The sequence below is a fragment of the Alosa pseudoharengus genome, unplaced genomic scaffold (genome assembly GCF_046254945.1).
Source record: "Alosa pseudoharengus isolate Yale_2024_CS ecotype anadromous, Long Island Sound unplaced genomic scaffold, YU_APseudo_1.1 YU_APseudo_1.1_scf_20, whole genome shotgun sequence".
Taxonomy (NCBI): Eukaryota; Metazoa; Chordata; class Actinopteri; order Clupeiformes; family Clupeidae; genus Alosa; species Alosa pseudoharengus.
The window spans coordinates 9,061,702-9,074,935 of NW_027468664.1; the positions used below are offsets into that span (position 1 = coordinate 9,061,702).

The following is a 13,234-nucleotide window of genomic DNA, read 5'->3' on the forward strand; positions in this document are numbered from 1 at the left end:
GCTTAAGTAAAATGAGCGCATGGAGAAAATCATCAAATATTTTTATACCTGGAAGGATTATTTATTTTCCTTTAATAAATAAAGGCAAATGAAATAAAGAATTCATCTAATGTTCATTTCCATGTAACATTTGACGTTTTCATTTCTGTAGAAGAGCTTAAGTTCAGTTAATTTAGGCGTAGCATATCTTCAATTCAATGAATTCGAGATGGATCACAGATCAACAGATTTTTCTAGGGAAATTCTGAAACATCCAGCACACAGCATACATTATAATATGTATTTTAAAAAAAAAATGTATTTTATTCTTACTGAATTTCATGAACTAAGTAAAGTTACACTTTATGTTGAATACATTATTATTTGTACTGGACATTCCAGATTCATTTGGTGATAGTGTAGCCTAATCAACAACATGGTGATGAAAATGGTAGCCTATGGTTTTACCATGCACATATGCTATAGGCTACAGAAAAAGGCTATACACACACCACGAGTGAATGTTTCAATTTGGGTTTTCTTCGAAGCAATGCACTATGAAACAGTAAATCTTTCCATATTGATCTGTCTTTGCGGTTAGAGTTGGCCAATCTAGGGTTTGGTTATCTCCCCATATTGCTTTAGGGCTTAGATCTCTTGGACATTGATTAGTCTCTCAAATGAGGGCCTTATATAAAGTTACAAGTGCCTTTTGTGGGTCAGACATGGACTGTAATATTAAATATCAGCCAAATCCAATCAAGCAATTTAAAAATGAGATGAGCTGAATGCCTTTCTGTCGCTGACCCAAGGGTGGCGGTGTTACACGCACGAAGTTCCCGTTCATCCAAGTACCGACTGCAAGAAGAAATGACGGCACGCTGTGACGTCGTGACGTTGAATTCGTCGACGTGTAGCAAAAATTTAGCTGGCCCAGCTGACGACGTGGAAGTCCAGACCTATGATCTGAAGGAGTACACAGAAAGACCACTCGTTACTCAAAACATTCCGCATAATGATTAAGAAATTTGACAAGAAGGATGAGGAGTCAGGTAAGTTATTTGTCTATTTTTCAGGGTGGCTGTATACGTTTAATTATGTTCGCTGCCTACCGCTAAGTTAGCTGAAGCTCTCAATTCAGCTCAGATAGCGTTAGCTGCGTTTGCTAGCTAGGCTAATACAGAAAAAAGGTTGCAGGCCTTGACAATTAAATCACTTGGAGTTATACGTTGGGAATAAGTTAATTTATTTCCTAATGCATTTTTAGCAAAGCATGCCCGAAAATACTTTCATACAGCTCAACAGTGAATGTGACATTTCTCTCCAGCGAGCTAACTGGCAAATGATCATACAGAAGTCAAAGTTAGCTAACGTTTGTTAGCTGCTTGCATTACCTTGCGAATAAATGTAAGGGAATCTTTCTTGGTGTACCTCAACTGAATAATACTGCCGTGAAGTAATACAGAATACATTAATAATGGAATTGTTAGTCTGTCTTACAACTAATGTTGATTGCTAAGCAGATAACGTTAATGATGTTAGTAAAACAAAAGTCGTATGATTAGCCATAGTCATCAATACGGAAGTGTCATGTTGTATCTGGAAAGAAGAGCCCTTACTACAACGAATCCTCCTCTTTTCATCGGTCAAGTAATGTAGTAAATGTACTGTGTTTTCTTGGTTCTAAGGATGTATTGGCTAGAGGTTGCATATTGTGTAATCATCATTACACTACCCAGCTAACGTTAGCAATTAGGATGACGTTGGCCGCTGCACCGTGCAAATAGTGCTCTGCCTACTCAGTTGTACTGAACTTGCATTTCTTACACTTCGTGTCAATGTTGTGCCATTGAACGTGAGTATTGAGAATAGCCGGACGGCTGAAACGTATGCTCTTGCTCCCAAAATTAAATGGAAAAACTCCTTTCTGTAGACTTTGTTTATGTCATTTTTTTCAGTGTGCGAACTACTCCTCTCTCTCTCTGTCATTGAACGTAAAATGCATGAACGTAAAATAAAGAAATAACTCTCATCACCTCTTGTAGGAAGTGGCTCCAATCCATTTCAGCACTTGGAGAAGAGTGCCGTGTTACAGGAGGTACATACAAATTGCTTTATTGCCACCAGTCATTGGTAGCTGATCATTTTGTCTGACAAGTTTTGGTGATATATCTTAATTTTTTTCTCTTGTAGGCTCGTATTTTCAACGAGACCCCCATAAACCCACGAAGATGTCTCCACATCCTCACCAAAATAATCTACCTCCTTAATCAGGTTGAGTATTTGATTTGGTCTTGCCCTGTATTCACAAGGTTTAATTTGATGCATACAAATTTGATGAATGAGACACTATTTCAATTTGTAGGGGGAGCATTTTGGAACGACCGAGGCCACTGAGGCATTCTTTGCCATGACGAGACTCTTCCAGTCCAATGATGTAAGAATTCTGCCTAAAAATACATACACCTCAATTACTTAACCCAGTCAAGTTGTCCTTATCATACCCCATGCTTACATAAACAATTTTTACTTCTACCAGCAAACACTCAGAAGGATGTGCTACCTGACAATCAAGGAGATGGCCAACATTTCTGAGGATGTCATCATTGTGACCAGCAGGTCAGGAGTCTAGTTTTGTTCCGTTTTCCCTTCCCATATGTTTGATTATTCATGGGTTGCTACTCGCACAGCACACACGTCAGCATTAACCATGATCTAAGCATCACTAGTGCCATGTCTGAGAATATTGGTGTGTGTGTGTGTGTGTGTGTGTGTGCTGCAGTCTGACTAAGGACATGACTGGGAAGGAGGACGTGTACAGGGGCCCTGCCATCAGAGCTCTTTGCAGGATCACTGACGTGAGTGTTCTTGCTTTCTTGTAGTTTCCCCCAGCTGTTAGTCCACTGTCTGTTTGATTCAAATTACTTGAACACCAAAAGTATTTTGTCTTTGTTACACGGTAAACTTGTTTTGTGTTCATGTTGTGTCTCCTTTAAAGAAGTTGTTAGACAGCTGTGTACCTGTATGCCCACAGCTGCAGGAAACACACAGTTGCACATTCATCTAATCTGTTTGGACCTAATTCTTATATGCTGTAAAGCACATTTGGTGGAAATGTTAATGTTTTGCTTGTGTTTGTGTTTATGTGCATCGTTGACAACAGACTACCATGCTGCAGGGAATTGAGAGGTACATGAAGCAGGCTATTGTTGACAAGGTCTCCAGTGTGTCCAGTTCAGCATTAGTCTCCTCTCTGGTAAGCCATGCTTTAAGATTGATTGAGGGCAGTGTGTACTGTCCAGGATTTTAGTTTCTGTACGGTGGTATTAGCTGTGCGGGCTAACGGTTTGACTTTTATGTGCAGCTCATAAGTGGTGGGGAAAAAACGATTCTGTTTAGTGTCGCATTATTTTGTGCATACAATTATATCGATACAGTTGCTCAAAGTTTCCCACTATTTAATTATATTGTTGAATTATCTATTTTAGTTTTATTTGAGTCGGGTTTACTCTGATAACATTAAATTTGCTTATAACGCCGACAAGTTGGCGCTTGTTGTGCCGTTTTGTTGTTGTGCATTCAATGGTAATTTCAAATAAAAATGACTTCACAATCATACACGACGCTCCGTCTTTCACATCGGAAGTGTGGGTGTATTTCGGTTTACAACAAAAAGCGAATAGTAAGGACCTTGACATGCACCATGCCATGACAAAGTTTTTTCACTACCCCCCTACTACATTTTTGCACTTAAGTGTAGAAGATAATGTTGTTCACAGAATTAACTGTGACTTTGTGAAAGTCTTTGTGAGTTGAACAGTCTTATTTTCCTTATTTTTTGTAATGCCTTTGAATAATATGTGAGACATGAATAGCAATACTTGTTGTATCACAATATGTGAAGAATCGCAATAATATCGTATTGTGGCCCATATATCGCAATAGTATCGAATAATCACATTTTTGCCTATTTCCACCCCTACAGCACATGGTGAAGATGAGCTATGATGTGGTGAAACGCTGGGTCAACGAAGCTCAGGAGGCAGCCTCCAGCGATAACATCATGGTCCAGGTGAGAACTATTCCAGCGTGCACACACACACACACACACACACATGTACACAGTTTTCACTTTTTGTTGCCAAGCTTCTGAGTGTGGTTGCATATATTAAAAACATGTAGTCACTGACAACTGTACACACAAATATGCCCATCTGTGGGCAGTGCAGTCTGTTGTGGTGCGCAAACTGGCTGCTGGTGTTAACGGTCTCCGTCTGGTTTCCTAGTACCACGCCCTGGGACTTCTCTACCACCTGAGGAAGAACGACCGCCTGGCTGTCTCCAAGATGCTCAACAAGTTCACCAAATCAGGGCTCAAGTCTCCCTTTGCCTACTGCATGCTCATCCGCATTGCCAGCAAGCTCCTGGAGGAGAGTGAGGGAGGGTGGGTATCAGTCTCGCAGCATTAGTGGACCAGTCTGGTGGTATTGTAGCGTAAATAGAGTTGCATATTTTGTTGTTGTCACTGTCCCATTGTTGCTTGTCTCTGTGTTTTGATAGTCACGACAGTCCGCTGTTTGACTTCATTGAGAGCTGTCTGAGGAACAAGCATGAGATGGTGGTGTATGAAGCCGCCTCTGCCATTGTCCACATGCCAAACTGCACTGCCAGGGAGCTCGCACCCGCTGTGTCAGGTAAGAACAGGTGTCATGTAGACTTCCTGGCTCCCTGGTTCTCACCTTCTGGGCTGGACACTCTCTGCCTTACCACTGCACCTGTCAGTACTTTTCAGGTGGACAAATTTTCTCATCTGTCAGTCATGCTTTGCCTTTTCTGGCACTCCATACCGTCCATCTCTCTTTCCCAACTGCACCTGTCATCCCTCTTCCATTTATCTGCTGCTGCTTTATTTGATGAAGACTATGATGAAGGTGATTATGATGATGATGATGATGATGATGATGATGTGTGTGTTTTTTTTTTTTTTTTTTTTCTCCTACAGTGCTCCAGCTCTTCTGCAGTTCCCCCAAGGCTGCATTGCGTTATGCTGCAGTCAGGACCCTCAACAAGGTAAGTCACTATGCATACTTGTATGGAAAAATGCCTGTTTGTATATATGGAAATGATTCTCATTCATGCTGTTATAAAGTATTTCTACTTTTTTAATTTTACATTTTTTTATTGCAAGAGGATTGATTCAAACTGCTTTGCTTACAATAATAAATGTACTTTGTGTTGCGACCACTAGGTGGCGATGAAGCACCCATCTGCAGTGACCGCCTGCAATCTGGACCTGGAGAACCTGATCACCGACTCCAACCGCAGCATCGCCACGCTGGCCATCACTACGCTGCTCAAGACAGGCAGCGAGAGCAGCGTGGACCGCCTGATGAAGCAGATCTCCTCCTTCGTCTCCGAGATCTCCGACGAGTTCAAGGTGAGCCGTAGTGGGCTTCGGGGCCCAGTCCTCTGGACCTCCTCACTGCTCCTGCGGACCTCGGATCACTGCCCGCTGACGCCGTCCACTGTGTTGGGGAGATTTGCTCATCCTCTCTAGGGGCCCTTACCTCTTCCTCAGGGCACAGAATACAGCTGATGTTGAACAGGCTCCTAGGCAGTCAAAGACTGGCTGGCAGACACCTCGCAAATAACCTCAGACTTATTTTCTGGTTACAATTACTAGGTCATTGGAATGTATTGTGTCTATTTCTCGGTAGCTTTTACAAAATCTAAGCAAGAAAAGGCCAAACAAATTAGATTAATATTTCAACACGGTAGTTTATGGAGTTCGCCATACTGACTGCTGTTCTGGTGTTGAGCAACGCAGACACAGGCGACGCTGAACTACCAAAAGGTAGTCGGCTTCGAGGCAACGGCGTGGTTATTGTGTGGAGTGGACGCAGAAGCATAAAACAGCTGTAAGAGGCACATCTGGATGTCGGCACATTAACAGCCATTTCAGTCTGTAAGCTGAGGTGACTTGAGCGTGTTTCTGTGCTGTTCTAAGTTGTGTTGTTGTGTGTGTTTGTGTGTTTGTGTGCGTGTGTAGGTGGTGGTGGTCCAGGCTATCAGTGCCTTGTGCCAGAAGTACCCCCGCAAGCACAGCGTCATGATGAACTTCCTGTCCAACATGCTCCGAGATGACGTAAGTGTGTTTGTGTGTGTGTGTGTGTGTTGTAGTGGGCTCGCATACACACACCTCATCATGAAGCAGCCCCTCCTTCCTCAGCAGCTTTGGTTAAATATTAATCGGCACTTAATCTGCGTCTATCCCGTTTCCCCCTGTGGAGCAGTGAGCTAATAGCACTAATAAAAACAACAGAGCCCACAGTGTCAGACCAGGTGAGCCGTCCAGAGAGCGCGTTATAACCAGCACGTGTTGCCCAATGCACGCTGTGTGAAGCGCCTGAAGGGGGCCTCTGTGTTGCCACTTACACAATATGTCCACTAATGCAAGGGATTTTAACTGGACTGTGCTGTTCACAGCGTAATCCTCCAAACAATACCAATTTGTTCAACAGATAATTTAGTATCAAAATTCTCCATGCTGCAATAGGCAAGTTTTCAATACAGACATTTGCATGAATATATGTTGTGTTTTAGTATAGTATAATATATTATATAAGTATATTATCTGTCTATGGAACCTGTCTATTCCATGATATTTATGTAAAAGTTAAATATGTACATTTATGTGTACATACATTTTATATTGGCATTCTACATTTAAATACATGGAGATGTTGACTAAAGACCTTACTTAGATGAAGGAATTCTAACATTCCTTCGGGTGTAGGGTGGTTTCGAGTACAAGCGGGCCATCGTGGACTGCATCATCAGCATCATCGAGGAGAACCCGGAGAGCAAGGAGACGGGCCTGGCGCACCTGTGCGAGTTCATTGAGGACTGCGAGCACACAGTGCTGGCCACCAAGATCCTGCACCTGCTGGGCAAGGAGGGCCCGCGCACGCCCTCGCCCTCCAAGTACATCCGCTTCATCTTCAACCGCGTGGTGCTGGAGAGCGAGGCTGTCCGCGCTGGTGAGACAGACACACACACACACACTCACTCACTCACTCACACACACACACACACACACACACACACACACACACTCTCACTCACTCACTCACTCACTCACTCACGCACACACACGCGCACACACACACACACACACACACACACACACTTTTCACAGGCAGTCGATCATGGCATACCATGAGACAGGCATACATATGCATTAATATACATACACATGCAAAAAGACACAAATGTCAACCCCGTACATAATATTGGGGCTTCAGACAAGAGTGGAAAGGCAACCACCTGATTAAACATTTTATATGGCAGTAAACTAATAGAATAGCTATGGAGACTATTTTTGCAACTAGATGTTAGAGGTGGTCTGGGTGCACAGATCACGCTGAATCTTTATTGTGCATATGAATAACCAGCCCCTCAGAGCATCTCAACTGGCCCCTTAGCCCAAAGTGAACAGACGTGTTTGATGCATTTTGATCAGGCCACTGGGGCTGAAGCCAAACCCTGTTCCCTGTGGTTGCACCCTCTCAATCTGCTTTAGCTAATCTGCAAAGATTTTCGCACCTTAGGTAGTTTTACTGTTGTTTCATCATGTCGTACTTGTGCTGGAGTGTGGCATCAAAGGGTTTCCTGGAAGCTGGTACTTAGGGCCTTGAATCTCTCTCTCTTTCTCTTTCTCTTTCTTTTTTCTCTCTTTCTTTTTTCTCTTTCTTTCTTTCTCTCTATTTCTTTCTTTCTTTCTTTCTCTCTTCTCTCTTTACTCTCTCTCCCTCTCTCTCATTTTTATTTATACGCACACACACACACACACACACACACTCCTCATCTCCTCATCACAGCTGTGTGTTACGTGCTCTTGCCACTGCTGATTTGATTGTAGTGTAGATTGTAACTGCTCTGTGTTTGTGTGTCTGCTCCAGCTGCAGTAAGTGCTCTGGCCAAATTTGGGGCCCAAAACGACGACCTGTTACCAAGCGTGCTGGTGTTGATGCAAAGGTACGACTCCCCTTCCCATTTCCATTTCATGCGTCACTGCTCTTGTATTACCATATTTTACATATTGTGTAATGTATAACTCACAGGAACAGTTAGGGGGGAAAAGGAAGTGTGTGAGTGTTAGGTGTATCTTACTCCTGTGCGTGTGTGTGTGTGTGTGTGCGTTTGTGCGTGCGCAGGTGTATGATGGACAGCGATGACGAGGTGAGAGACAGAGCCACCTTCTACATGAACGTGCTGCAGCAGAAACAGAAGGCCCTGAATGCCGCCTACATCTTTAACGGTGAGCCCCTGGCCAACACGTCCACAGGTGCTCAGACCATGCTCACTGTATTCTGGGCTACACTTCAGGTTGAGAGTGAAAATATTCTGTCCTGATAAAAGTTGTACTATGTGTGTCAATTCAATGTGAGTTGACATTCATCAAAGTCTGAACTGACTGAAACATCTTCCACATCATCTTGTCTGTATGGTTCCTGTTAAATGGACAAAAGAAACCAAGACTTTTTCTGTTTTCCGAGTCTTTTTATACAGTAGTTATGTGTTGATTGTTCTGATGCATATAGCATTGTCATTTCTTGACCTGGGCCATGTCCTCAGGAGTATGGACTCACGTTGTCATGTCAACACTCTTTGTGTGGTCAGATTGTACTTGTACTTTGTGCGTGTCCTCCTCTCATTGGGCTGTTTCTTTCCTCGCAGGGCTCTCGGTATCTGTGCCTGGCCTGGAGAAGTCTCTGCACCAGTACACGCTGGAGCCCACAGAGAAGCCGTTCGACATGAAGACGGTGCCTCTGGCGACCCAGCCCATCTCCGAACAGAAGACAGGTAGGCCTCGGTCGAAAAAGACGTCTGAACTTGCACTGTGCTAAATTTGTGAAATCGCTTTGAAACAATCCAACCTCTAGTACACCTGCAGCTGAAAAGCGCTGGCGTTGGCCATGTTGTTCTTTGGCACCATAACAAGCAGGATTTACAAAGAGTTTTTAGTGTGTCTGGAAATGGTTTGTTGTTGCCCAAGTTGTAATTAAGTGAAAACCCAGGTATGCTCTGCGTGCTTCAAAATGACCTCGAGGTTTGTTTTCCAGAAATCGCACCAGTTGCCACCAGCAAGCTTCCCGACAAGCTGGCCCCGTCGCGGCAGGACATCTACCAAGGTTGGCTCCTTCCCCACAACTTGATAAGCTTTAGTTAATGCAACAGTTCTGAGTAAGCTATTGCTTTTTCAATAGTATTAGAACAACAACAAAATCAGCTGTTGAAAACCCCATGGAGTTGTTTTGGCTTCCTCATTTTTCATGATTCCATAATACATGTGTGCTTATTTAATACATATATACATATATCTACATATTTTAATACATAACATATTTTTAATACACTACATATTTTGGTGTGCTACCTCCATCCTTTGTCTTCTCTCACTTTCTCATGTCCTCCTTTCTTGCATTCCCCCTCCATTCTGCCCCCCGACTACAGAGCAACTGTCGGGTATCCCCGAGTTCCAGGGCCTGGGGCCGCTCTTCAAGTCGTCGGAGCCCGTGCAGCTGACGGAGGCCGAGACGGAGTACGTGGTGCGCTGCATCAAGCACACGTTCACCGGCCACATGGTCTTCCAGTTCGACTGCACCAACACGCTCAACGACCAGCTGCTGCAGCGCGTGATGGTGCAGATGGAGCCGTCGGAGGCCTACGAGGTGCTGCAGTACGTGCCCGCCGCCAACCTGCCCTACAGCCAGCCGGGCTCCTGCTACACGCTGGTGCGCCTGCCCGAGGACGACCCCACCGCAGGTCAGACTCACACAGACTCGTGTGTGTGTGCGTGCGTGCGTGTGTGAGAGATTGACAGCCTCACAGTGTCCCCTAGTTTTAGGAGAGCGAAAGAGTGTGTAAATATGGTTAGATGGGTTGTTTGAAGACTACTGCTTGAAATGTCATATTCAAAGGATGTGTCATGGGAATTGAGTATCCTGCTTCTCTCTCTCTCTCTCTCTCTCTCTCTCTCTCTCTCTCTCTCTCTCTCTCTCTCTCTCTCTCTCCAGTTTCTTGTACGTTCAGCTGCACTTTGAAGTACCTGGTGCGTGACTGTGACCCCAACACAGGAGAGCCAGATGACGACGGTTACGACGACGAGTATGTGGTACGTGCAATATCAGCAGCACTGACACCGTCTCAGCCATCAGAGTGGACACACAATCATGTGTTCAAACCAAAACCGGTTGAAGCTAACCTAGTCCTCTTTTTTTCCCCATTCACTCCATTTTCCTCTTTCCGTTTTCCCCCCTTGTTCTCCTCCCTGCTAGTTGGAGGATCTGGAGGTAACGGTGGCAGACCACATCCAGAAGGTCTTAAAACCCAACTTCGGCGCCGCCTGGGAGGAGGTGGGCGATGAATTTGAGAAAGAGGAGACGTTTGCGCTGGCCTCCGTACGAACATTGGACGGTAAATAATACATCGCTAGTCAATGCACTGTAATTTAACAATAAAAATAGGCTGTGCTTTTGACTATGGGTCCCTCAATATAATTATCAAGATTAGTGTTGTCACGATACCAAAATTATGACTTCGATACGATACCTGACATAAATATCACGATGCTCGATACTGAAACGATACTACGTTGAAATCCTAAGATATCTGGAAAAGAAAGGACTCAACCTCCTCCAAGTGTATTGAGTCATTTGTGTTGAATTCGGTGCACTTTTGTAGTGTTCAGGTCAATTCTGGGTTCTAAACTTCTAAACTTCCTACATAATTATTATTTTGTATAGTCAGTAAAATAGTAGGCCTACTTTGTGTGATTAAGTCCTTTATTGTTTGTTATAGTTCATTTACATTGTGTTGTGTTTTGGCAATAAAGTAGCCTTAAATAGCCAAACTAGGCTAGATCAAGGTCAGTGTTGAAATTACTGCTTGCAAATCACTAAATGCTATGCAGAGAGGCCTAATCTTTAGGCCATTTGATGTACAGTATAGGCTACCCTAGGCCTTCCCGTGTTCATGGGATTTCTTTGACAGTTGCAAAGGGAAAATGTGAGGATAGTCTTCTTTGCGCCCAGTGTACAAGTACGACGTTCCAACCACTCAGGTCTTGTCAGATAGGCCTACACCATTCTTTGATATTTCTTTGATAACATGATTTGCTACCACGTAACAATAAGATGCTATTATTATTAGGACTCAACACGCTTTGGTGGTAATATATGCTGTGGGCTTTAATTAGCGCATTTCGGGTAGCCTATCCTACATTTGGGCAATAATTATTGAACAAATTGCAGTCTACATGAGATGACAAATATTACCAGTAGTAGCCTAGGCTACTGACCGAACATGAAATAGATTGTTTGGTAGTGTTGGTACTGTTATTCTGGCGTGAACATTGCGCTTTCAGCACGTTAGCACCCTATGATTACAGCTCGTTATGTCTCGTCAAAATGATTACAGCTCGTTATGTCTCGTCAAAATTCATTGATGAAGGAAGGTTCGCTTTATCCCAGAGAACCATACTCGTTTCACTTAGGCTAGACTAAAACAGAAGAGAAGAACTTGGCACTAACCATGTAGTTGTGTTTTCTATAGCATATTTGTTAACCTGTCGTTCTTTGAACTCTTTAAAAATGTTGGGATATGTCTGCAAGGTGTTTAGCCAAGTTTCATGCGTAGCCTATTACTTTTAAATGACTTTGAAACATATTTTACAAACGGGCCACTGTGTAGGCCTACCTGATGGCTTGCCTTCACTATCCTCGATGTATCCTAAATAGTTTCAGATTTCACATCACCTTTTGTTTTATCCACAAGACCGAGGACTGTCGGCAAATAACTATGTTGACATTGCTGCGCACTCACTCACTCAGAGCTGCCTGCTTGACACGCCCACTTGTCTAGATGCGTGCAAGGAGCAGTGAGAGCAGCAGTTCACACAGACACAGAACGTTATTATTTTGTTATTATAAAGTATCGATTCCAAAAACGTCGGAAATCGTATCGTTTTTTGCGTGAAGGCATCGTGATACCTTTTTAGTATCGATACACCGTGCAACACTAATCAAGATCAACTACCAGTAGAGGACTATGATAGTTTTATTGTATTTGTTATAGTTTATGATATGTTTTCAAGGATGCCTCCTCTCTCAACTTGACTCTGCCTGGTTGATTTAAGGAGCACTTTTGTCATCTAGTGGACTGTGAAAACGTGATTGTCTTTGTAATCTGCTACATGGCAATTGTAGGGTGTGTGGACTTGTAGTATCCAAAATAGTAATCAACAAGGTGACCAATACACCTCAAAACTCACTCTGTGTCTGTATGTGTCTTTCTCCACAGAGGCAGTCAACAATATCATTAGCTTCCTGGGTATGCAGCCATGTGAACGCTCTGACAAAGTCCCAGAGAATAAGAACTCGCACGTGCTGTTCCTCGGTGGTGAGAAAATACACTGGCATCTTCCCATTTTCCCCCCCGATCCATATCTAGTGAACGTTTGTAAAAGCAGTATTCCACTATTTGTAAAATGTATTTTGTTGAACCCCGCTCTTTGGAGTGCATATTTTAGATGTCCGTCTATTCTGGCTTCTGATGTGTGCGCGCGTGCGTGTGCTTTTCCATTGGCAGGTGTGTATCGTGGCAGTCATGACGTGCTAGTGCGCGCTCGCCTGGCCCTGGCAGATGGCGTGACCATGCAGGTGACGGTCAGGAGCAGCGAGGAGACCGTCGTAGACGTCATCCTGGCCTCTGTGGGCTAGACGGCCAGACGAGACGTCACGACTGGGGCCGAGGACGAGGATCGCTTCGTTTTTTCCTCCTCCACCCAGAGAGCGAGTTAGTCAGTCGTGCTTTTAAGGACTCTTATCCTCCATCACTACCCTCCTCCTCGCCCCCTCTCCATCACAGCCAACTATTTCAGTGCTATCTACTACAGAAGGAGAGCCAACGAGATGAAAAAAGTGTCAAGTTCTAATCAAAGGCTGACTCAAACAGAAGGAAAACAATTTACTTGTGTATAGCCCACAGAGTTATTTTCAATGCCTCACAAATGATCGATGTATTGCCTTTCTATCTCCTTTGTTTGTCTTGCTGTGTATCTTGGATTCCTGTTCTCTCTCCAGCAGAATGTGGTCTTCATTGTGGGCTGTGATGCCGCTTCATTTTCGTATATTAACACAAATAAATGATGAACAAGGGATTATATAATCTGTGTCGGAATGTAAATGTAAAG

General features: G+C 43.7%; 1 protein-coding gene across 1 annotated transcript; it reads left to right on the forward strand.

Annotated features, from left to right (window-relative positions):
* The first annotated feature begins 887 nt into the window (after window positions 1-887).
* On the forward strand, window positions 888-13,209 carry copg2 (COPI coat complex subunit gamma 2). Its single transcript, XM_076296475.1, has 23 exons — window positions 888-1,031; window positions 2,025-2,077; window positions 2,173-2,253; window positions 2,345-2,416; window positions 2,519-2,598; window positions 2,762-2,837; window positions 3,143-3,235; window positions 3,965-4,051; window positions 4,266-4,423; window positions 4,540-4,673; window positions 4,982-5,049; window positions 5,228-5,416; window positions 6,029-6,124; window positions 6,776-7,019; window positions 7,941-8,016; window positions 8,196-8,299; window positions 8,719-8,844; window positions 9,105-9,173; window positions 9,496-9,807; window positions 10,059-10,156; window positions 10,320-10,458; window positions 12,343-12,441; window positions 12,631-13,209. The coding sequence occupies exons 1-23, from the start codon at window positions 995-997 to the stop codon at window positions 12,759-12,761; spliced, it is 2,622 nt and encodes an 873-aa protein (XP_076152590.1). The 5' UTR covers window positions 888-994; the 3' UTR covers window positions 12,762-13,209.
* Window positions 13,210-13,234: the final 25 nt, after the last annotated feature.

Bases quoted from the DNA above. Each gene is read 5' to 3' on its own strand.
- copg2 (XM_076296475.1), top strand. From the start codon at position 995: ATGATTAAGAAATTTGACAAGAAGGATGAGGAGTCAG. The intron at 2,838-3,142 runs GTGAGTGTTCTT...CGTTGACAACAG, and splicing joins CTCTTTGCAGGATCACTGAC to ACTACCATGCTGCAGGGAAT. The intron at 9,808-10,058 runs GTCAGACTCACA...CTCTCTCTCCAG, and splicing joins CGAGGACGACCCCACCGCAG to TTTCTTGTACGTTCAGCTGC.